Here is a 25,488-nt window from a genome sequence, read left to right on the forward strand (position 1 = left end):
TTTTTGGGAAAATTATTTTTTTTTCATTTTCACTGCCTCATTCTAAAACAATCTATGAAACACCTGTGGGATCAAAATGCTCAGTACACCCCTAGATGATTACCCTGAGGGGTAAAGTTTCCAAAATGGAGTCACTTCTCAGGGGTTTCTACTGTACGGGTACTTCAGGGGCTCTGCAAATGCGACATGGTGCCCAAAAAAACAATCAACCAAAATCTACATGCCAAGTAGCACTCCTGCCATTCAGAGCCCTGCGGTGTATCCAAGCAGCAGTTTATAACCACATATGGAGTATTGCCGTACTCGGGAGAAATTGCTTTACAATTGTTGGGGCGCTTTTTCTCCTTTATTCCTTGTGAAAATGAAAACAATTCAACATTTTAGTGGAAAGAATGTAGATTTTCATTTTCACTGCATAATCCCAATAATTCAGCAAAAAAACTGTGGGGTCAAAATGCTCACTATACCGCTAGATAAATTCCACGAGGGGTATAGTTTCCCAAATGGGGTCACTTTTGCCGGGTTTGCACTATTTTGGCCCCTCAGTGGCTTTGCAAATGTGACATGGGGCCGCAAACCATTCCAGCAAAACTTGAGCTCCAAAAGTCAAATGGTGCTCCGTTCTTTCTAACTTCCGCCATGTGTCCAAACAGCAGTTTATTACCACATATGGGGTATTGCTGTGCTCAGAAGAGTTTGCTTTACAAATATTGGGGTATTTTTTCTCCTTTATCTGTTGTAAAAATGAAAAAATCTGAGCTAAAACGACATTTTATTAGAAAAAAATTTAGATTTTCAATTTCACGGCATAATTCCCATAAATTCAGCAAAAACCGTGTAGGGTCAAAATGCACACTACACCCCTAGAAAAATTCCTTGAGGGGTGTAGTTTACAAAATGGGGTCACTTTTGGGGAGTTTCCACTGTTATGGTCCCTCCAGGGCTTTGCAAACACGACATGGCACCGAAAACCATTCCAGCAAAATCTGCGCTCCAAAATCCAAATGGCCCTCGTTCCCTTCTGAGCCCTGCCGTGGGTCCAAACAGCAGTTTATTACCACATATAGGGTATTGCCGTAATCGGGAGACATTGCTTTACAAATGTTGGGGTGCTTTTTCTCCTTTATTCCTTGTAAAAACTAAAACATTGTATGTTTTTTCAGAAAAAAAGTAGATTTTCATTTTCACAGACCAGTTCCAATAAATTTAGCAAAAAACCTGTGGGCTAAAAATGCTAACTATACCTCTTGAAAAATTCCTTGAGGGGTGTAGTTTCCAAAATGGGGTCACTTTTGGGGGGTTTCCACTGTTTTGGCACCACAAGACCTCTTCAAACCTGACATGGTGCCTAAAATATATTCTAATAAAATAGAGGCCCCAAAATCCACCAGGTGCTCCTTTGCCGATATTTCAGTCCATTACCACACTAGGGCCACATGTGGGATATTTCTAAAAATTGCAGAATCTGGGCAATAAATATTGAGTTGCATTTCTTGGGTAAAACCTTCTGTGGTACAGAAAAAACTGTATTACAAATGAATTTAGTAAAAAAAAATTGAAATTTGTACATTTCACCTCTAATTTGCTTTATTTCCTGTGAAATGCCTAAAGGGTTAAAAAAAAATATGAATGTGGTTTTGAATACTTTGAGGGGTGCAGTTTTTAAAATGGGGTGTTTTATAGGGAGTTTCTAATATATAAGGCCCTCAAAGCCACTTCAGAACTGAACTGGTCCCTGAAAAAATAGCCTTTTGAAATTTTCTTGAAAATGCGAGAAATTGCTGCTAAAGTTCTAAGCCTTGTGAGGTCATAGAAAAATAAAAGCACGTTCAAAGAACGATGCAAACATAAAGCAGACATATGGGAAATGTTAACTAGTAAATATTTTGTGTGGTATTACGATCTGTTTTACAAGCAGATACATTACAATTTAGAAAAATGCAGATTTTTGCAAATTTTCTCGAAATTTTGGTGTTTTTTACAAATAAATATTGAATTTAACGACGAAATTTTTTCAGTATCATAAAGTACAACATGTCACGAGAAAACAATCTCAGAATCGCTTGGATAGGCAAAAGCATTCCGGAGTTATTACCACATAAAGTGACACATGTCAGATTTGCAAAAATCGGCTGTGCCACAAGGCCAAAATAGGCTGTGTCCTTAAGGGGTTAATGACTTTTTATTGTTTTTTTGTCTTGTTTGTGACTTGAAGTGGACTATTCATTGCTTTGGCAAAAGATGTTAAAACTCTGACACCTGACACTTACATGACATATTAAATGTTTTTCCTTGCTTAATATCAACACATCATTTATTTTTTTATTTTTAAATACAGTATTATATCTTTTATTTCTCTATAAATTACCAACCGGAGAGAAACAATATAATAAAACAGTGCAGGAAAGGAAAATATAACCTGCCACTTTTTCAAATATATATAGATAAAAACATAATAATAGAAAGAAGACTTCTTTGCTGAAGTAGCATAGTTGTGCCACCGGCTATTTGATTTAGTGCTGTGCAGCTAAAGTGCATAGTGTTTTATTTATCTAAACTTTTCCAAGAAGCTACAACAGGATGTGAGATCCTGTTGTGTCATCTGAGATGTGAATAGCTTCTCTTATGATAACTATCTGTCTATTGTTATTAGCAAATTTATTGTTACTTCATAATGCTTGCAGCAACTTAAAGGGGTTATACGGGTTCTGAAAATTTTGGGGTAATGGCGGCAAATTAGATAAATAAGCAAAAGGTGCAGTACTTACCTATTTCCCCTGGCGATCCCGCGTTGATGCTCCGGCGGCACTCAGTGATTGTTTACCTGCACGTAGTGGCCGCTGCAGCCAATAAGAGGGTTCAGGGGACTCAGCAGTCATGTGTAGTATTTCTGGCATTATGACAGAAATACAATTTGTCACCACTGAACCTTCTGATTGGCTGCAGCGGTTACATGCTACGTGCATGTAAATAATCACCGGGAGTGCCACCGTAGTGTCAGCGCTGTATCGCCGGAGTATACCATGACATCAATATCCCCCAAAATATGTTAAAATTGCAATTTTTGAGGTTTTTCATGCCACCCCAGGTGGCATTAAAAAATAAAACCTGTCCTTCAAAAAACAAGCCCTCATACGGCTATGTCGACGGGAAAATAATAAAGTTATGGCTCTTGGAAGGCAAGGAGTAAAAAACAAAAATGAGAAAAAACAAAATCTCTCTGCAGAGCCAAGGGGTTAAAGACCAAATTGACAATGAGTTCAGAGAAGAGGCAGTGCTCAAACTGCAAGTCAAGATTTGTAACTCCTATTAGGATTTATGGGGTTTTCCACGAGGGACATATATGACATATCCAATGGCGAACCACACACACCGCAAAACTATGCAGCGCTGCTAGCTGCCACGCTGTCCCGCTTCCAACTGAATCTGCATCCGCAGGACGCAGATTCAGTTGGGTTGAATGCTGGAGCCTCGCTCCAGCATTCACTCTGCCGTGAACGGCTCGGTGCAGGCAGGCGCGATGTAGTGACGTCATCGCGCCTGTCTGCACGGAGTCACTCACAGAACAGTGCAGAGGAGGAGAAGCATCCCCCACTGTCGTGGGAACCGGGATAGGTAAGTAATTATGTTTTTTTACTTATTAGGTGCGTACATATGGAGGCATTATACTGTGTCACAGCTACGGGGCATTATACTGTGTCACAGCTATGGGGGCATTATACTGTGTCACAGCTATGGGGGCATTATACTGTGTTGCAGCTATGGAGGCATTATACTGTGTCGCAGCTATGGAGGCATTATACTGTGTCGCAGCTATGGAGGCATTATACTGTGTTACATCTATGGGGGCATTATACTGTGTTGCGGCTATGGAGGAATTATACTGTGTTACATCTATGGGGGCATTATACTGTGTTGCGGCTATGGAGGCAATATACTGTGTCGCAGCTATGGGGCATTATGCTGTGTCAGCTATGGGGCATTATACTGTGTCACAGCTATGGGGGCATTATACTGTGTCACAGCTATGGGGGCATTATACTGTGTTGCAGCTATGGAGGCATTATACTGTGTCGCAGCTATGGAGGCATTATACTGTGTCGCAGCTATGGAGGCATTATACTGTGTTACAGCTATGGGGGCATTATACTGTGTTGCAGCTATGGAGGCATTATACTGTGTTGCAGCTATGGAGGCATTATATTGTGTTGCAGCTATGGGGGCATTATACTGTGTTGCTGCTATGGAGGCATTATACTGTGTCACAGCTATGGGGGCATTATACTGTGTCGCAGCTATGGGGACATTATACTGTGTCGCAGCTATGGAGGCATTATACTGTGTCGCAGCTATGGAGGCATTATACTGTGTAGCAGCTATGGAGGCATTATACTGTGTCACAGCTATGGAGGCATTATACTGTGTCACAGCTATGGAGGCAATATACTGTGTTGCAGCTATGGAGGCATTATACTGTGTTGCAGCTATGGGGGCATTATACTGTGTTGCTGCTATGGAGGCATTATACTGTGTCACAGCTATGGGGGCATTATACTGTGTCGCAGCTATGGGGACATTATACTGTGTCACAGCTATGGAGGCATTATACTGTGTCGCAGCTATGGAGGCATTATACTGTGTAGCAGCTATGGAGGCATTATACTGTGTCACAGCTATGGAGGCATTATACTGTGTCACAGCTATGGAGGCAATATACTGTGTTGCAGCTATGGAGGCATTATACTGTGTCGCAGCTATGGGGGCAATATACTGTGTCGCAGCTATGGAGGCATTATACTGTGTCACAGCTATGGAGGCATTATACTGTGTCACAGCTATGGAGGCAATATACTGTGTGCAGCTATGGAGGCAATATACTGTGTTGCAGCTATGGAGGCATTATACTGTGTCGCAGCTATGGGGCATTATACTGTGTCGAAGCTATGGGGACATTATACTGTGTCGCAGCTATGGAGGCATTATACTGTGACACAGCTATGGAGGCATTATACTGTGTCGCAGCTATGGAGGCATTATACTGTGTTACAGCTATGGGGGCATTATACTGTGTTGCAGCTATGGAGGCATTATACTGTGTTGCAGCTATGGAGGCATTATACTGTGTTGCAGCTATGGGGGCATTATACTGTGTTGCTGCTATGGAGGCATTATACTGTGTCACAGTTATGGGGGCATTATACTGTGTCGCAGCTATGGGGACATTATACTGTGTCGCAGCTATGGAGGCATTATACTGTGTCGCAGCTATGGAGGCATTATACTGTGTAGCAGCTATGGAGGCATTATACTGTGTCACAGCTATGGAGGCATTATACTGTGTCACAGCTATGGAGGCAATATACTGTGTTGCAGCTATGGAGGCATTATACTGTGTCGCAGCTATGGGGGCAATATACTGTGTCGCAGCTATGGAGGCATTATACTGTGTCACAGCTATGGAGGCATTATACTGTGTCACAGCTATGGAGGCAATATACTGTGTGCAGCTATGGAGGCAATATACTGTGTTGCAGCTATGGAGGCATTATACTGTGTCGAAGCTATGGGGACATTATACTGTGTCGCAGCTATGGAGGCATTATACTGTGTCACAGCTATGGAGGCATTATACTGTGTCACAGCTATGGAGGCAATATACTGTGTGCAGCTATGGAGGCAATATACTGTGTTGCAGCTATGGAGGCATTATACTGTGTCGAAGCTATGGGGACATTATACTGTGTCGCAGCTATGGGGACATTATACTGTGTCGCAGCTATGGAGGCATTATACTGTGTCGCAGCTATGGGGACATTATACTGTGTCGCAGCTATGGAGGCATTATACTGTGTCGCAGCTATGGGGACATTATACTGTGTCGCAGCTATGGGGACATTATACTGTGTCCCAGCTATGGAGGTATTATACTGTGTAGGGTCAGCTAAGGGGAAAATTATACTGTGTAGAGGCAGCTATGAAGGGCATTATACTGTGGGGGCAGCTATGGGTGGCAATATACTGTGGGGGCAGCTATGGGGGACATTATACTGAGCAATTACAAGAGCTGCAGGTCCAAGGGGGGAGACGCTGTGTAGCACTATATACAAGGGAGGATTGTTGTATAGCACTATATAGAAGGGAGCGCTGTGTATCACTATATCTAAGGGGGATTGCTGTGTAGCACTATATATAAGAGGGGGAGGGCTATGTGACGCTATTTACAGAGGGGGAGGACTGTGTAGCGCTATTTACAGGGGGCTGTGTGTGGTGCTATCTACAGTGTTTGACACAATTATATTCAGGGGCGCAGTCTATGGTGCTATAATATTTAGGGGCACAGTGTTTGTACTATGTTATTCAGGGGCGCAGTGTTTGGAGCTATTCTATTTAGGGGCACAGTGTGTGGCACCATGATGATATTATCTTTGTTTATAGGTGTGGAAATGTTGGAAAAGTGAGGAGCCAAAGACATCTGAGTGGCAAATTCTGTAGAAATGGGTCATGGCCGGGAAAAGTCGTCATGAAGTCTGGACTGGATGGAGAAGAAAAGAGGAAAAAAACTACGTCGTCACCTGTGAGTCACTAGGTTTATAGACAATCTGTCATCTCTACTGACATGTTTATTATAGGAAATCCTTGTATTTCACAAAGTCTTTGTGCAGTCCAGGACTGATAGACAAATAAGTGTTACTATTCCCCTTGTCAGGAGAATGTGTCCCTACACGGTGCGATACTGTCAGCGATGGTTGGAGACTGCCAATATGTGGGGACACAGCCTTTTGACAAGGGGAGTAGTAACACCCATTTGTTAATGTCTGGACAAAAAGGAAGTGTTAACAATAGTTACAGGGCGGCGGTGGAAAAGAGGGGCCCAAGTTTGGATAACAGCCCAGGGCCTATGGTCTACTTAATCCGCCACTGGACATATCCACAGAATATGTCATAAATGTCAGATAGATGCAGGTCCCACCTCTGGGACCCGCACCTATCTCTAGAATGGGGCCCGCTAAACCCCATTTTACCTCTTTGTGTTGGCTGACTTCCGACCATGAAGGAGAAAACAGGGTAGCTCGCTGAGCTATGCTGTTTCCGTAATCCCAGTGGAACTGTATAGTAGTTACGGAAACAGCGTAGCTCGCATGCTACACTGCTTCCATAACTGCCATTCACTACTATGGGGCTTAGGGAAACAGCGTAGCTCAGCGAGTTACGCTGTTTCCGTAACTCCGGACCATGTAGTCAGGAAGTGGCCGGGAGTCAGCATGAGCACAAAAATCTAGAACTGGGTTTATGGGGCCCCGTTCTAGAGATAGGGTGGGTCCCAGAGTTGGGACCTGCATCTATCTTACATTTATGACATATCCTGTGGATATGTCATAAATGTCCCTCCTGGGAAAACCCCTTTAAAGTGGCCTTGTTGCTTATACAGTTACGGTTTACATTTTATATCCTGCAAATAATAATTGATAGGTATAATTTGATTGGTTGCTTCGTTCAGCCCTTCATTTTTTCTTGTAGTTTTGTATTTAAATTGAGATACAAGTGTATATAAAGTAGATTGTATGTGGGATGGAGGCTGCATGAATGGGGCCTTAGGGTCAAAAGGCATGACCATTAGGACTTTCTGCTTCCAATGGACACATAAATACACTGTATAAATACAAATATTATATATATATATATATATATATATATATATATATATATATACATATATATATATATATATATATATATATGTATATATATATATATATATATATATGTATATATATATATGTATATATATATATATATATATATATATATATATATATATATGTATATACAGTGGAGGAAATAAGTATTTGATCCCTTGCTGATTTTGTAAGTTTGCCCACTGTCAAAGTCAAGAACAGTCTAGAATTTTTAGGCTGGGTTAATTTTACCAGTGAGAGATAGATTATATAAAAAAAAACAAAAAAAAACACATTGTTAAAATTATATATATTTATTTGCATTGTGCACAGAGAAATAAGTATCTGATCCCCTACCAACCATTAAGAGTTCAGCCTCCTCCAGACCAGTTACACGCTCCAAATCAACTTGGTGCCTGCATTAAAGACAGCTGTCTTAAATGGTCACCTGTATAAAAGACTCCTGTCCACAGACTCAATTATTCAGTCTGACTCTAACCTCTACAACCTGGGCAAGACCAAAGAGCTTTCTAAGGATGTCAGGGACAAGATCATAGACCTGCACAAGGCTGGAATGGGCTACAAAACCATAAGTAAGACGCTGGGTGAGAAGGAGATAACTGTTGGTGCAATAGTAAGAAAATGGAAGACATACAAAATGACTGTCAATCGACATCGATCTGGGGCTCCATGCAAAATCTCACCTCGTGGGGTATCCTTGATCCTGAGGAAGGTGAGAGCTCAGCCGAAAACTACACGGGGGGAACTTGTTAATGATCTCAAGGCAGCTGGGACCACAGTCACCAAGAAAACCATTGGTAACACATTACGCCGTAATGGATAAAAATCCTGCAGTGCACGCAAGGTCCCCCTGCACATGTACAGGCCCGTCTGAAGTTTGCAAATGAACATCTGGATGATTCAGAGAGTGATTGGGAGAAGGTGCTGTGGTCAGATGAGACTAAAATTGAGCTCTTTGGAATTAACTCAACTCGCCGTTTTTGGAGGAAGAGAAATGCTGCCTATGACCCAAAGAACACCGTCCCCACTGTCAAGCATGGAGGTGGAAACATTATGTTTTGGGGGTGTTTCTCTGCTAAGGGCACAGGACTACTTCACCGCATCAATGGGAGAATGGATGGAGCCATGTACCGTCAAATCCTGAGTGACAACCTCCTTCCCTCCCCAAGGACATTAAAAATGGCTCGTGGCTGGGTCTTCCAGCACGACAATTACCCGAAACATACAGCCAAGGCAACAAAGGAGTGGCACATTAAGTTCATGGAGTGGCCTAGCCAGTCTCCAGACCTTAATCCCATCGAAAACGAATGGAGGGAGCTGAAGATCCGAGTTGCCAAACGACAGCCTCGAAATCTTAATGATTTACAGATGATCTGCAAAGAGGAGTGGGCCAAAATTCCATCTAACATGTGTGCAAACCTCATCATCAACTACTAAAAATGTCTGACTGCTGTGCTTGCCAACAAGGGTTTTGCCACCAAGTATTAAGTCTTGTTTGCCAAAGGGATCAAATACTTATTTCTCTGTGCACAATGCAAATAAATATATATAATTTTGACAATGTTATTTTTTTTTATTTTTTTTTATATAATCTATCTCTCACTGGTAAAATTAACCTAGCCTAAAAATTCTAGACTGTTCATGTCTTTGACAGTGGGCAAACTTACAAAATCAGCAAGGGATCAAATACTTATTTCCTTCACTGTATATATATATATATATATATATATATATATACACTTTGCAAAAGCACAGAACCACAGAAGAAATATCCTCAGTCCAGTCATTTAAACTTAGAGCCGCAAACATAAATATGTCGCTGGCACAGTTACATTTTCAGTGATAGTGTTCTTTATGATCTCTCACCTTATGACCTAGCCTATCTGACTACTCTCCTGCCTCCTGATTCTGAACTGCTCTCCTTTGCTAACCACTGACCTTGACCTGTCTAACTTCTTCTACCTAATTTTATATCATGCTGTCAGAGGTGTAACTTGAAGCTCATCGGCCCCAATGCAAAATCTATAACAGGGCCCCCATCTACTATGTATAATTTATAATACTGGTGTCTTCTTATGTGGCTAAGGGGCTTTTGGGCCCCCTCAAGCTCCAGGGCCCGGGTGCAACTGCTACCTCTTCACCCCTATAGCTATGCTGTTGCATGTTGCCCTTTTATTGCCAAATCCATGACAATTCTGCTGCCTGTCAATCTAGTGTCCTGTCACTGATCTGTCATTCTGCTAATCTGGTGATATTCCTGTTGTCAAACCCAGACTGCCTGATGATGTTTTTAGTCTCATTGCAACCATTTTCTCCGATACACCTGCCTAACTTCTCTTCTTTACCATTATTGTAATGCGACCAGAGAATACAGCCTTGGGAAAGCTCCCTTTCGCTCAAGACATGAGACCAAAGTAAAGTACAGGAAGGTGCTAGATGAAACCATGGTCTACCAGGCTGCTTTTCTGATCAGGAGAAAGGCTAATTTTACCATTTTTTCATTTTTTTCATTTACTGTTGGCAGAAAATAAAAACATATACTTTAACATTTGATATGAGAAGGGTTATTGTGATATCTACTAAATATTATATTTAAAGTTTTTATTTGCTTAACTTAAAATTTTCAAACTTTATCTTCCTGCATTTTTAAACCCCCATTTATTTAATTTTGGAATTAATGTTACCCAGATGTGCTGCAAAGAAAATTCTCACATGAATTGTTAGAACTGAATGTAATGAACCATAACGGGGGTTTGACTGTTGTTCCATTGTGTGCGGCCTTGCTTCATCGTTCGCCACTGGGCTCTCCATGGCAGCATGCTTGCGGATCGACTCCTTAACCCCTTAAGGACGCAGCCTAGTTTGGGTGTTAAGGCTCAGAGCCCATTTTTGAAATCTGACATATTTCACTTTAAGTGGTAATAACGTCGGAATGCTTAAACCTATCCAAGCGATTCTGAGACTGTTTTCTCATGACAAATTGGGCTTTATGTAAGTGGTAAAATCTGGACGATATATTCAGTGTTTATTGGTGAAAAATTGCAAAATTTAGAGAAAATGTATAAAAAAAATAGAATTTTTCAGAATTTAAATGCATCTGCTTGTAAAACAGACGGTTATACCACCCAAAATAGTTACTAGTTCACATTTCCCATATGTCTACTTTAGATTGGCATTGTTTTTTGAACATTCTTTTATTTTTCTTGGACGTTACAAGACTTAGAACATAAACAGCAATTTCTCATATTTTTAAGAAAATTTCAAAAGCCTTTTTTAAGGTACCTGTTCGGTTCTGAAGTGGCTTTGAGGGGCCTATGTATTAGAAACCCCCATAAAACACCCCATTTTGAAAACTAGACCCCTCAAAGTATTCAAAACAGCATTTAGAAAGTTTATTTAACCCTTCAGGCATTTCACAGAAATTAAAGCAAAGTAGAGGTGAAATTTGCAAATTACATTTTTATTGCTGAATTTCCATTGTATTCAATTATTTCGGGAACACAGAAGGTTTTACCAGAGAAACACTATGTATTGTCCAGATTCTGCAGTTTTTAGAAATGTCCCACATGTGGCTCTACTGCGCTCGTGGACTGAAACACAAGCCCCAGAAGCAAAGAAGCACCTAGTACATTTTGAGGCCTCTTTTTTTATTAGAATATATTTTAGGCAGCATGCCAGGTTTGAAGAGGTGTTGAGGTGCCAAAACAGTAGGAATCCCCCGAAAGTGGCCGCATTTTGGAAAATACACCCCTTAAGGAATTCATTTATGGTTGTTGTTACCATTTTGACCCCACAGTTTTTACACAGCACGTATTTGAATTGGGCTGTGAAATAAAAAAAATGACATTTTTTCCAATAAGATGTCATTTTTCATCAAAATATCTTATTTTCACAGGAAACAAAATACCCCATTTTGTTGCCCAATTTCTCCTGAGTGCAGCAATACCCCATTTGTGGCGATAAACTGCAGTTTGGGCCCATGGGAGGCCTCAGAAGGGAAGGAGCGCTGTGTGTTCTTTGGAGTGCAGATTTAGCTGGATTGGTTTTCGGGTGCCATGTTGCATTTGCAGAGCCCCAGAGGTATCAAAGCAATGGAAACCCACCAGAATTGATGCCATTTTGGAAACTACACCACTCAAGGAATTCATTTATGGGTAACGTGACCATTTAGACTCCATAGTTTCTTCACAGAACTTATTTGAATTGGGCTGGGAATTTTAAAAAAAAAACTTTTTTCCAATAATATGTCGTTTTAGCTCAAAATTTCTTATTTTCACAAGAAATAAAATACTCCATTTTGTTGCCCAATTTGTCCTGAGTGCGGCAATACCCCATTTGTGGTGATAAACTGCCGTTTTGGCCCATGGGAGGGCTCAGAAGGAAAGGACCACCATTTGGCCTACTGGGGATTTTCTGGTGCGATGTCATGTATGCAGAAGCCCCTGAGGTACCAGTACAGTTGAAACCCCCAAGAAGTGACCCCGTTTTAAAAATGACACCCTTAAGGCATTCATCTAGAAGTGTAGTGAGCATTCTTACCGGAGACATACACCCCATAAACTGTAATGTGGGTTCTCCTGGGTATGGCAATACCCTCAATGTGGCTGTTATCAGCTGCCTGGGCACGCAGCAGGGCTCAGAAGGGCAAAAACGAGGGGGGATAAGCTGTGCGGAGTGCATCAGGGTAAGTAAAACTGGGGTAGATTAAAAATCAAGGGATGTATGATAAATTTTAAAACACTCATTCATACAGAGCCCTGGTTTTTCGGGACACGTGTCACATTGATATATTGTGTCCTCCCTTATCCTCCTCGTATAGCAGACTTTGCACCTCTTTTGACTTTTCCCCTTCTTGCCAGTTTGGGGAACTTCTCCTGGAAAGTGTTGCCCTGGTACGATGTATGTGGCCTTGCTTCCAGAAGTACTGGGTGCCCCCCTTCTTGGTCCCTAAAAATTAGTTTCTTGATAACCACCTCTTGAAATTCCAGGAAAGTTCCCCTCTGGCCTGCACATTGACGTAGCACATACGCATTGTACAATGCCATCTGTATGATGTGCACGGCCAGCTTCTTATACCACACCGCATGGCGCTGTAGGGCTTCAGGACTTGATCTGACAAGTCCACCCATCCCATGTCTGGTTTGGGGGTCTCTGTACTCGTACCTCGTACAGCTACATGGGTACTGGTGTGGCCATCTATTGTTGTCAATACAAGGACATCTCTCTTGTCCTTGTACTTGACACACAATATGTTGCTGCTAGATTGTGCCCTGCTATCATCCCTTCTTGTTTGCCCAAGCAGAGTCTTAGGGAGGCCTCTCAGATTTCTTCTAGCAGTGCTGCAGTACTTCTGGAAGCGAGGCACTTGAAGAGTGGGACGCTGGTATAAAAATTATCCAGGTAGAGGTGGTAACCCTGGTCCAGCAGTGGGTGCACCAAATCCCACACAATTTTTGCATTAACTCCCAGTAAGGGGGGGCATTCTGGGGGCTGAATACTGCTGTCCTTCCCTTCATATATCCTAAATTTGTAGGTATACCCTGATGCACTCTCGCACACCTTATACATCTTCACACCATACCTTGCCCTCTTACCCGGCAGGTACTGGCGGAATTGAAACCTCCCTTTAAAATGTACCAGGGATCCATCAATAGAAATACAATTCTCGGGGGTGTATGCTTGGGAATACCGGGAACTGAAACTGTCTAATAGGGGTCTCCGTTTATACAAACGGTCAAAACTGGGGTCATCTCGGAGTGGGTGCTGTTCATTAGGAGAAGCGAAGTATTGCCTCATTTTTATTTATTTTTAGGTTCCATTTCAGTTCTGAAGTTGTTTTGAGGGTCCTATATATTAGAAACCAACCCCTATTAAACACCCCATTTTAGAAACTAGACCCCTCAAAGTATTCACAACAGTATATAGAAAGTTTATTAACCCTTTAGGTGTTTCACAGGAATTTAGAGCAAAGTAGAGGTGAAATTTACATATTTATTTATTTTTGTCAGAAAATCCTTTTTATACCATTTTTTTCTATAACACAAAAGGTTTTACCCGAGAAACGCAACTTAATATTTATTGCCTATATTCTACAGTTTTGAGAAATATCCCACATGTGGCCCTAGTGTGGTAATGGACTGAAGCACCGGTCTCCGAAATGAAGGCCCACCTAGTGGATTTTGAGGCCTCTTTTTTATTTGGCACCATGTCCGGTTTGAAGAGGTCTTGTGGTGCCAAAACAGTGGAGACCCCCCGAAAGTGACCACATTTTGGAAACTAGACCCCTTGAGGAATTTATTGTAGTTTTCATGGGGTACATGCGGCTTTTTGATCAGTTTTTATTATATTTTTAAGTGGCGTGGTGACTAAAAAACAGCAATTCTACTATTGTTTTTTTATTACATTTATTTTACAGCGTTCACCTTGCTTTATAAATGACATATTCACTTTATTCTGTGGGGCGATATGATTACGGCGATACCAGCTGCTTATAGTTTTTTTTATGTCTTATGGCGTTTGCACAATAAAAATACTTGTAAAAAATCATTTACTTTTTGTGTTACCTTATTCTAAGCACCATAACTTTTTTATTTTTCCATCAAGAAAGCCGTGCGAGGACTTATTTTTTGCGTAACGAACTGTAGTTTCGATCATTACCATTTTTAGGTACATTTCAATCATTACCATTTTTAGCTACTCACTCACAGCAAGCATAGTGGGTCCTGACTTTGTCAGGACCCACTAGGCTTCCGTCTATGACATAGCCGGACGCTATTGTTAGGCGTCCGGTTGCCATAGTCACCATCGCCGGCCGATATGGTGTAGCAGAACGGCGATGGTAGCTTAACCCCTAAAAAGCTGCGATCCCTATTGAACGCGGCTTTTAAGGGGTTAATCAGCGGGGACACAGCGATCGGTCCCCGCTGTAGGAGCTGCGGCAACTGCTGTATGAGACAGCAGGTGTCACAGCTCCTGTATGTGTCGGGAAGACGGCCGAAACGGCCGTTACTCCCGTGACGTACTATTAGGTCATGGAGCGCGAACGATACAGCTACCATGACCTAATAGTACATCCAGGAGCAGAAAGGGGTTAAAGGATAGGCACATATCAGATGTTGGTGCTCAGCCTTTGTATGCACCTCTGATTATTTAAACTACATAGCTGAGAACTGTCCCATCTAGTCAGAGCAACAAGGTTCCTTGGTTCCTGTTCATTTGTGAAAATCTTTATTATATGGGAATTGTGAGAAACTAGACATGGACCGCACATGAACATGAGGTTCTTTGTTAACATTTTGATCAAACTGTATAAGCCCAATTGTCACTTCAAGGTGACCTCTTTCAAAGTGGGTCCCTACTCTATCGGTTGCAGCACCGCATGGTTGCTACTGCCACCGCAGTACCGCTCCAGCAGAGGGAGCAACCCAGAGGCTCAAAGCACCCATGCTATCAGGCTGTGCCAAGCGATCTTGGCTCTTGGCCACTTCCCCCAAGTGTAGCACTACAGCAACAGACACCACCTCACAGCACCACAACATGTGAACAGATGGAACAAGCTCACCTTACCATGCACTCCCAGTGGCCAACTGAGAGCAGAAGCAAGAGCAGAAACACTTATGAGGTCATTCCTGAATTAAAATCAGCTGGGTCAAATGTGTGGAGTGCTGGTGCCAAGTAAAACAAAAAACTTGAGGAGGATAGACTATATAATATCAGCATTGTGAGAAACTAGACATGGACCGCACATCCACAATATATACGTTCATCTGAGCCGCTAGGCATAATTTCAAAACATGAACATGAGGTTCTTTGTTAACATTTGTTGTCATGGGTGCTTTTTGGCCCCTGGGTTGCTCCCTCTGCAGGAGCGGTGCTGCAGTGGCAGTGGCCACCATGCATTGATGCAACTGATAGAGTAGGGACCCACTTTGAAAGAAGTCGCCGTGAAGTGGCAAGTGGGCTTATACAATTTGATAAAAATGTTAAAAAGAACCTCATGTTCACGTTTGTAAATTATGCCTAGCGGCTCAGATCAACGTATATATTGTGGATGTGCGGTCCATGTCTAGTTCCTCACAATTCTGATATTATATAGTCTATCCTCCTCAATTGTTTTGTTTTACTTGGCACCAGCACTCCACACATTTGACCCAGCTGAATTTTAATTTAGGAATGATTTTATAAGTGTTTCTGCTCTTGCTTGTGCTGTCAGTTGGTCACTGGGAGCGCATGGTAAGGTGAGCTTATTCCATCTGTTGACAGGTTGTTGTGCTGTGGGGTGACATCTGTTGCTGTAGTGCTGCACTTGTGGGGGGATGTGGCCCAGAGCCAAGGAGGTTTGGCACAGCATGATAGCATGGGTGCTTTTGGGCCCCTGGGTTGCTCCGTCTACAATAGCGGTGCTGCGGTGGGTGGCCACCATGCGGTGCTGCAACCGATAGAGTAGGGACCCACTTTGAAAGAGGTCGCCGTGAAGTGGCAAGTTAGGCTTATACTATTTGATCAAAATGTTAACAAAGAACCTCATGTTCATGTTTAGAAATTATGCCTAGCGGCTCAGATTAACGTATAAATTGTGGATGTGCAGTCCATGTCTAGTTTCTCACAATGCTGATATTTATTATATGCTGTTTTGAATTTAACCCCAACTGTTTCCTATTTCTTTTGATTGCTGCCTGCTCTGACCTGGAGCTGTCTATCACGTTGCATGAACTCTGCCATCCCATATGTCCAAGGGTAGGATCTAACTGGTTCTCCCCAATTCTCTGGAACCAGTTAAAATAAAAGAGGGTTAGTGGAAGCGGAAAGAAGTAGGATCTCGACCTGGTTCCCCCTGAAATCAATTGTAATCATGTCCACAAGAAACATTTAAACCGCCTAACTAATGCTGGCAGATGCAAGAAAAACTATTAGCTCCCTGCCTCACCATTCGGTGCTTTTTAGGTGATGCAGGCGGCGCATTGACGTCATTGCATTGTTCCACAGGAGCAGGCCAGAAGAGGTCCAGCAATGTAGACACAGTGTATGGTGCTATTATCTTCATGAGCGTAGTTTGTGGCACCATGAGATTTTTCTGTTAGTATAGTGGTTGCGGATGTGTTGGAAGGTGTAACCAAAGACATCTGAGTGGCAAACTCTATAGAGACAAGACGTGGCTGGGAGAAATCATCATGGCGGTCTGAACAGGATGGAGAAGAAAAGAAAAGTGAACGAGTACAATCTGATAAGATGTCACTTGCAGGTCTCTGAATGTAAATGCTTATTCTGTCTCTCACTGATTAGTACTCAATCTGAGTATGATCTGAAGCAAGATGATGGATAGTGTACTATCCTTTTTTGTGAAACAGCAACTCCCAGCATATCCTTCCTATTGTTCAGGTCATACTGTAGTTTCACGTACTGGTACTGATTATATTTGCTGAGTTTGGTTCTGGTACTGTATTTACTGTATCTACTGAGCTTGGTTCTGGTACTGTATTTATGTACTGAGCTTGGTTCTGGTGCTGTATATATGTACTGAGACTGGATCTGGTATTGTATTTGTTTTGAACTTGGCTCTGGTGCTGTTTTTATGTACTGAGCTAAGTTCTGAAGCTGCGTTTATGTACTGAGCTTGGTTCTGGTACTGTATTTACATACTGAGCTTTGTTCTGGTGCTGTGTTTATGTACTGAGCTTCGTTCTGGTACTGTATTTATGTACTGAGCTTTGTTCTGGTGCTGTATTTATGTACTGAACTCTGTTCTGGTGCTGTATATATGTACTCAGATTGGTTCTGGTGCTGTATTTATGTACTTAGCATTGTTCTGGTGATGTATACATGTACTGAGCTTTGTTCCGATACTGTATTTATGTTTTGAACTTTGCTCTGGTGTTGTTATTATGTACTGAGCTTGGTTCTGGTGCTGTGTTCATGTACTGAGCTTTGTTCTGGTGCTGTATTAATGTACTGAGCTTGGTTCTAGTGCTGTATATGCATTAAGCTTGAATCTGATACTGCATCTGTACGCTAAACTTTTGTTTTCGGGGTTGGGACAAGTAGCTGAAAGAGTTGCACGCCACACAGCTCTCTTCTCATATAGCACCGTCTAACTAAATGGGCTGTAAACACCTATGATACTGAATATGCACATATAGGTCTATATCTAATGGGTAAGTTTAATATATTAAGTCTTGTTAGGTAGGTATGTATACTAACGTAATTATATACATAGTGTGGCAATTCAGTTAAACATTCTGAACAGGTAGCCACAAAAGTTTGTAAAATTTATAGGATATTACTGTTATGTACAAAAATATTTATTTAGAGTTCACATTAATATAGTGTATTTTGAATTTTGTAATTGTTTTATTTGATTATTAGTGTAGGAATATTGTTCTGAGATGTGCTTCACCGCATGCCCCTCACATGTATATCTTTGCCAGCCAAGTAGAAATCCTGTTGTTAAAAATGTAAATCCCGCCCCTGCTAAATTCTTATTTTTTTTTCTAATAGCGGTTGCTATTAGAGACTAATCCGGTGGCACAGCCTGGGGATTCCTTGTGCAGTTTCCAAGAGAAGTGTTTTCAGATTAAAATTGCACAACCCCTCAGATTCTATTTCCAGTTTTGCCCTAAGCCAACTATAATCGTGACATAGTGAAACCATGCTTCTGTCCTGAGACCTGACCTTGACAGGAACAATATACTTAAAGGGGTATTCCCAGAATTAACAATTATCACTTATCCTCAGGTGATGATCGTGTGATCGCTGAGGGCATCCACCAATGAATAGAATAGGAATCCAGAACCCCCTGTTCCATCTGCCTGCTTGACCGCAGTGGGAATGACATTAAATGGAGCGGCAGTCAATGGGAATGATGGAAACAGCAGAGTACAGCGCACGGTTGCTTCCATCAGTCTCATTGACATTGAATGGAATGGCAGGCGCATGCTCAACTGCCGCTACATTCAAGCTCCTCCTCATTGCGGAGGGTACAGTCAGGAGAAATGGTGGGTTCAGAACCCCTGTTCTCGCGATCAGTGAGGGTCCCAGCGGTGGGGCCCTTTGCAATCAGACAATTATCACCTATTCACAGGATAGGTGATAATTGTCATTTCTGTTAGTACCCCTTTAAAGCAACTTTACTGTACATTTAAAGTGATTTTTCATAAATCAATTGTGTATTCATTTTCGTACCTACCTGCATTTGTTCAGAGGTGATACTACTTTGAATACTTTCTTAACCCCCACATTATGGGCTTTTGGGTTTATAATGTATAATGACAACCATTATTAGTTTTAATGATGAAGGTGTAAAAATACGTATATATTTTTCCAAATAGCCATCATTCTGTTTGCAATCCAAGTGTCATACCTGGATATATATGACAAATCTAACACTTAACAAGGCTGTTTTACATCCATCTTAACTGCCTGCCCAATACTGCAAGATTAAGTATCAAGACCTGGACTATGTTGGGATAGAGGTCCCCTCTGTGTCAAAGGGAGTCCTTGTACGAAAGAAACATGTTGCTTATAGTAGGACTTGCATTAATGTAGAAACTGATAGTTAGAGGGAAATACTGAGCGAAATCCATATTGTCCGAAAGGCCATTTACCACAAAAACATGTATTATTGCTTCAGAAGAGGAACATAGAGCCTCTATACAGCTGGCACGAGCTTGAGGCCTGAGATAGGACTATTGTAAAAACCTTCTGGGTTTTACAATAGTCCTATCTCAGGCCTCAAGCCAGCTGTGTAGAGGCCCTATGTCTAAATGATGATCCATCCATACAGCGCTATTTTATGGTGATATTCTACCCTATTACCAGTTTTCCAAGAAAGAATAGCTCCATAATACGGCATTCGACAGAGCTTGTCACAATTTTTTTTTTTTGTCTATGGATGCCGTATAATGACTCCATAAAGCCTCTATACTGTAATAAGGTCATTATACACTTGTGAGAAGTAGTGTAGTAAGTTTTGGCAGCTGCATCTCCATGTAGGAAGACTTGTTGCCCAGAAAACTCTTGGTAGGCAGCAGCAATTTCACAGTTTATTTCCATGACTCAGAAAGGCTATTTGTCTACTAGCACACTCCGTACCAACAGTTGCATCTTCGTATTGTAATTTTTGGCGGCAGTGCACAAAAACATCCAAATTCAGGCTGGGATGAAAACAGTTTAAACAGGTTCTTAAATTCAAATAAAGAGATGTGTGCCTAAGTAAAAATTCAGCCCACATGGTGAACATGGCACTCATATAAGTCCATGAAGAAAAGGTATAAATAGTTTAACAATAACAATTTCAATGCTATAAAAAAAAGCATTTATTATCCTGGGCATTATAAAATAGCACATTTAAGATCCCCAAATATTGCTCTCTGGGATTAGCTGTTAGAGTCTTGCCCTAAAAGCGCTTTTGTAATATTCCATAAATGTTCACAGATTCCAGTATGTGGCCTTAACTTTTTAAAACTGCTATTAAAGGATAACTAAACTTTCAACAAACTTCTGACATGTCATAGTGACATGTCAGAAGTTTTGATTAGTGGGGGTCCAAGCACTAAGACCCCCACCAATTGCTAAAACTAAGCGGCAGAAACTCTCAGGTGAGCATTGAGCCGATTAGTTTCTGTTTGCTTTTTCCTTAAAGCCGATGTAGCGGTGTATGGGCTCATAGACTTTCTATTGTGTCCGTACACCGCTACATCGATTTCCAGAAAAAGCTGAACAGAAACGAAGCGGCTCGTGCGCTTCTGCTGCTTCGTTTTAGCGATTGGTGGGGGTCTCTGTGCTCAGACCCCCACCAATCAAAACTTCTGACATGTCACTATAACATGTCAGAAGTTTGTTGAACTTCTAGTTACCCTTTAAGTGACCAGTATATGTTCTGAATAATATATGAAAAGCCTATTTCTTATGTGCGGCTGCCAGGTGTGGTCAGCTAATATTCTGTAAGTTATGAGATTTTTGTAATTGATGGTCCTTCTACAAATATGTGAGGAATTTTCAAGAAGTCCCCTTGAGCCTTCAAACATAGGTAAATTATGAAATTCCAGTGGATAAGTTCAAAAGATAAAGTAGACACAGACTATTACTCCAGATGTTCCAAGGCTGCATACATGTAACAGATCAATGTAGAGAAATTTAAGTAAAAATAAATAGGGCTATATACACTGTACAACTCAATAGGTCACACACGACTTTTCACTGTCATTGAATGATTGGTTATAGTAGAGTCTTCCTGCTTAATCTTATGCGATTTACACATATATATTTTTATTTTAAAACTTCACAACTTATTTTACTTTTACTATTTTTGACAATAAATTCCCCATGCCCATGCATTCAGGGGTTAACCCAGAATATGTTTAATCTGGCTCTGTCATACACACAGAAAAAGTGAAAGATGGGGTCACAGGTTACTCTTTGAGGCTCAACAGACATCTGTATTTGAAACGGGAACTAATTTTTTTTTTTTTTTAATTTTAGCCTAGTTGGTAAGTAACCCCCTCACCATCATTTACCAGACACTAAAATCCATTCATGCAGTTAGAAGGCTAAATGTATGCAAGGGCAGAACGATATGTTATTTGGCTGCTTACATTAGTGTATTGATTATATTCAATTCCCAAAGTGGCAATGTACTCTTGAACTTGGAGGTGTCGTTATTCTTGTTGTGGTCTTGCAGATCATCTCCTGTATTTATATTTTATACTGTATTTCAATACAAGCAGCATAGAATTTAAGGTAACAATTTCCAACTTCTAGATTCATCAGGTATAATGTGTTTCATCCAACATAGCCTGTGATTTCAGCAAACAATCATTGATTTTTTTTTCTTTTCTTTAAAAAAATAAATTAAAAAATAATCAATAATGAGAAAAAAATGCAGGCCTAAATCTTTACAGTTTATTGTGTCAATTTAATTTCTTTTGTGTATCGGCCTTTTTAAAGGCAAATGTATAATGTATATTAACAATGATTCCTGGAATATACTTTCAGTATATAACAACAGTTTACATCACATTAAATTCACCCAAAATGGGTAACAATTAACATAGGAACTGGCAGATTTATTACCCTACAATATGTTATTCTGTACAAACTGCATTAAAAGGATCCCCCCCCCCACCCCTCCTGTTTATAACGCAAGCAATATTTAGAATTTCAGGCACTGATACTAGATCTCCTTTTATTCTGGATTTATTGCGACTTGTAGGAACATATAAATGGAGTCAAAGAAAGAAAAAAATTCTTGTTGTACCAATGGCCTTCAGTATCTTTGCACAAGATATCTCGAGGGATACTAATGTCTCAAGCATTTATACAAGATTCAATTGTGACACTGTTTTTGTTTTAAAATATTTTTGAAGTTGACCTCAAAAATCTAACAGTAAACAGTTAATGATTACCACATAATTTTTTTTTCAGTTTGAAATTTTTTCAACATAGAAATATATTTATAAAATTTTCTCTGGACACTAGGTCATGCTTGCATGAAATTTTACAGCAGCTTAAGAACACATTATGGGTGCCATATAAATCTGGTGCAGATTTCTAACAAACTTGAAAAGGCCTCAATGGTTCATGGTTTTTATAACACCATTAATTTATCACACAGTTAGAAAATGTCACACTTTGTATTACCATTTTTTCCTTTACAGCTCAGAGTACAATATGTCATTTGTAATTTATGTTCTTGTTGACTAGTTTTTAGAGCCCCAGTTATTGAGGCAGTACTGTATATTATCTCTTAAATAAGGGTATATGAAGTCCTAGAAATACAAAGACAGCAAAATGGACAGCTACGCCAGTAATTTTTAATTTATCCATTTCAGTCCAGCATACAGTAAATTGAACTTGTAGTTACTTGTGTAGTATATTTTTTTTATTTTGCAAAATGGGCAACTGTTTTCGAAAGAAAATTATGTGAAAAATAAATAATAAGCTGTCTTGATGTACATTTTTATATCTTCATAAGAACTTGATCACTTTTCAAATCCTGTGTTGGCTTTTGTGGCTATTTGTATTAAAAAATAAAAAAAAAGACGTCAAAGTCAATACAGGGAAGTAATGTACTCTAAGAGCATTCCTGCTAGGTGCAATGACCAAAAATACTCAACTACAAGTGTAATACATAGAGGTCAGGTTGAAGGAATTTTTTTTTTTTCATTTACAATAAGTTGGCCTGTTCATATCAGCACGAATATCTTCTCCTTTGTCTTCTTTTCTTTTAGGTGTTCTTTATTTCTGGCCAAATTGGTATGCATATTTGTTTACACTTTTGCATATCTTTTCAGACTTCTTGCCATATAAATTTGATTGTTCTGTCCTTAGATTTAAAGATGTTGTATTTTCCCCCTAGAAAAAAAGGGATACAAATCAGACTCTTAGTAAATAAAAAATGCACTACCATAAAGACATGGGGAACAATAAGATTACAAACCATTATGCATAGAAAGAAAACAATATTGTTTTTCCTTTTCTAATTATGTGGCAAATTACCATTTTTGCCAATTTTTACAGAAATAGATATATATATGTATAAAAAAAAATACAGTACATAGAATATACAAATAGAAGCCTTATGGATGGTAATGCATGCACGGTTTGTAAAATGGAGAACAAATATGGAGCTTGAAGAAAGAACAAAAAACTGACATTGCAGGCAAATTTTAATTAGTTGTTTGTACAGATATAAAAAAAAAACAGTGAAGCTGGTGAAATGTGGGTTAATGTTGTGGTTTGTTGTAGGAAAATTTTTAACTAGTGTGAAATATTGAAAATATATTTTTCTACCAATTTTTAAGCTTGTTATTTATTTATTTATTTTCCTATGTGGCTTAGGTTATCCCTTTTGGATTTATGTTATAAAAATATGGCTTCTAACTTAAGAAGAAAGAACCATTCTAAGTGATTGAAAAAAATCTATGTATCAAAGGTATAAATGTAGAATATAAACCATTTACGCATAAAACTATTACCTATCTATTCTTAATTAGAAACTATAATGCAGAGTGTAATTAATAAAATAATTTAGTTTTTTTCCGTGGCATTTCTTAACAGTCTATATTTCATAAAAGTGTCAAATAAGGTCACAAGAGTCTGATGTTGTGTATTTTATTACTTTTTTTTATTTTTCAATAAAAGGGACAAAATGGGTATATGAACAGGATAATGCAGACAACTGCCAAAAAAACACAGACAGTGGTTTCTCCAATAGAAATTAACAGACCAGAAACAAATACAATAAAAGCCAGGTTTGCATGACCTTTGGTCATCGAAATAAAATAAAAAATAATAAGAAAAATATTTAAAAAAGATCAAAATATGTGCCTCAGTTTTAAACATAAGCACATAACCAATAATAAATAGTGACTCCCATAGTAAAAGATAAAATTTCAAGTTACGACAAACAGCTTTCATTACAGGAATAGAAAAGGCCAATAACAAAATATTCTACATTGCCATTTACAAAAAAGAAAAAGTATTCACTTGAGTGATCTTCCACTTTAATATGCTTTGCATATGATTTTTTTTTTTTCCAATCTAAATATAAAGCACCATTTATTATTTTTGGCAATGAAAAGAAATAAAATGTGTTTCTTTTACTGCATATGAAGTTTTGATGCTGGAATGTAGGTGGAAAAAGGGACAGAAAGCACGCTACAGAACAAACCAATGCCATCAGCTTGCAGTACTGTGTAGAGTATGGCAGCGAGAGAGAAGAACAAAATAAAAAGATATGTACAGCCCTCTGTAAGACGGCTCTTTTGAAGGACATTCTAATCGGTATTCCCAAGTAGCCATCATATGGCTTTTGTACTGTACAATGTCACACTTGATTTTTTATTTTCTTCCTTTAAAACATACAAATAATTTGCATTATATTATCCTGCCGAAATAAAAAAAATATATATATTTATATATATATATATGTATATACTGTGGCAGCCTGTGTTTTATTCCACTACCATAAAAAGGTACATTGATACCTTCAAAAAAGAACTGTTAAAAATACAAGCTTCAATATAAATACTATAGTTCCTACACTAGATGAACATTTAAATTCAAATACCATTCTAAAAGTACAGAAAAAAAAAGACAGTAAATGTGTTTTAGCATAGGAATCAACATAAGTGTGCATTTCCCTATATTTAAGTACTATATAATATGGAACCTTTCCCCAATGCACATTTATAAACAACCTGAAAAAATCAGGTTATATCCAAGGCATAGAAATTCCTCTACCATTTTATTTGCAACGAATATTACGTCTTAAAGAAGACAATGAGGCCCTAAAATACAACTCCCCTAAACAAAATGTATGCTTTCGTTAAAAAAAAAAATCACAAACACCAAAACATTTAAATTTTAAACGGTTTGTGTACACCAAAAGATACCCCTGTACTGTATAGGCCAATGTGATCATTATTCTGTAACGTACATGTGGTCTGTTTCCTTTCACAGCATTGTCTACATGGTTTCAGCATATCTGTAAGTCAAGTACATAACTGGCAGAGTATATATATACATGCATACTTGTATGTATATATATTTATTCATTTATATTTACGTAGGTGTATATGTCTGTATGTGCATGTATTTGCACATACATACATCTTTTTTTATATACATATATATAGATATATATTTTTTGCAAAATTTCCCTTATATGTAAGCCTGTAAACAGGGAAAATTGTACAGTGCATTTAAATGTATCTGAGCATTCTTTATACTCAACCACAGTACCTCTGATTAAAGGAAAAGGTACACACATTTCTGGAAGAGTCAAGTGCTATTG

General features: G+C 39.5%; 1 protein-coding gene across 4 annotated transcripts in view; it reads right to left on the reverse strand.

Moving 5' to 3' along the window:
* Positions 1-21,583: 21,583 nt before the first annotated feature.
* BCL11A (BCL11 transcription factor A) overlaps positions 21,584-25,488 on the reverse strand; it is a 109,821-nt gene continuing 105,916 nt past the window's right edge. For 2 of the 4 annotated variants that reach the window (XM_075862994.1, XM_075862995.1), the window contains exon 5: positions 21,584-23,045. In XM_075862994.1, coding sequence (XP_075719109.1) covers positions 22,929-23,045 — 117 coding nt within the window. In that variant the 3' untranslated portion in view covers positions 21,584-22,928. The remainder of the gene's footprint in view (positions 23,046-25,488) is intronic. The other 2 variants (XM_075862992.1, XM_075862993.1) reach the window with 1 other exon arrangement.

Source organism: Rhinoderma darwinii, chromosome 4 (assembly GCF_050947455.1).
Source record: "Rhinoderma darwinii isolate aRhiDar2 chromosome 4, aRhiDar2.hap1, whole genome shotgun sequence".
NCBI classification, from domain to species: Eukaryota; Metazoa; Chordata; class Amphibia; order Anura; family Rhinodermatidae; genus Rhinoderma; species Rhinoderma darwinii.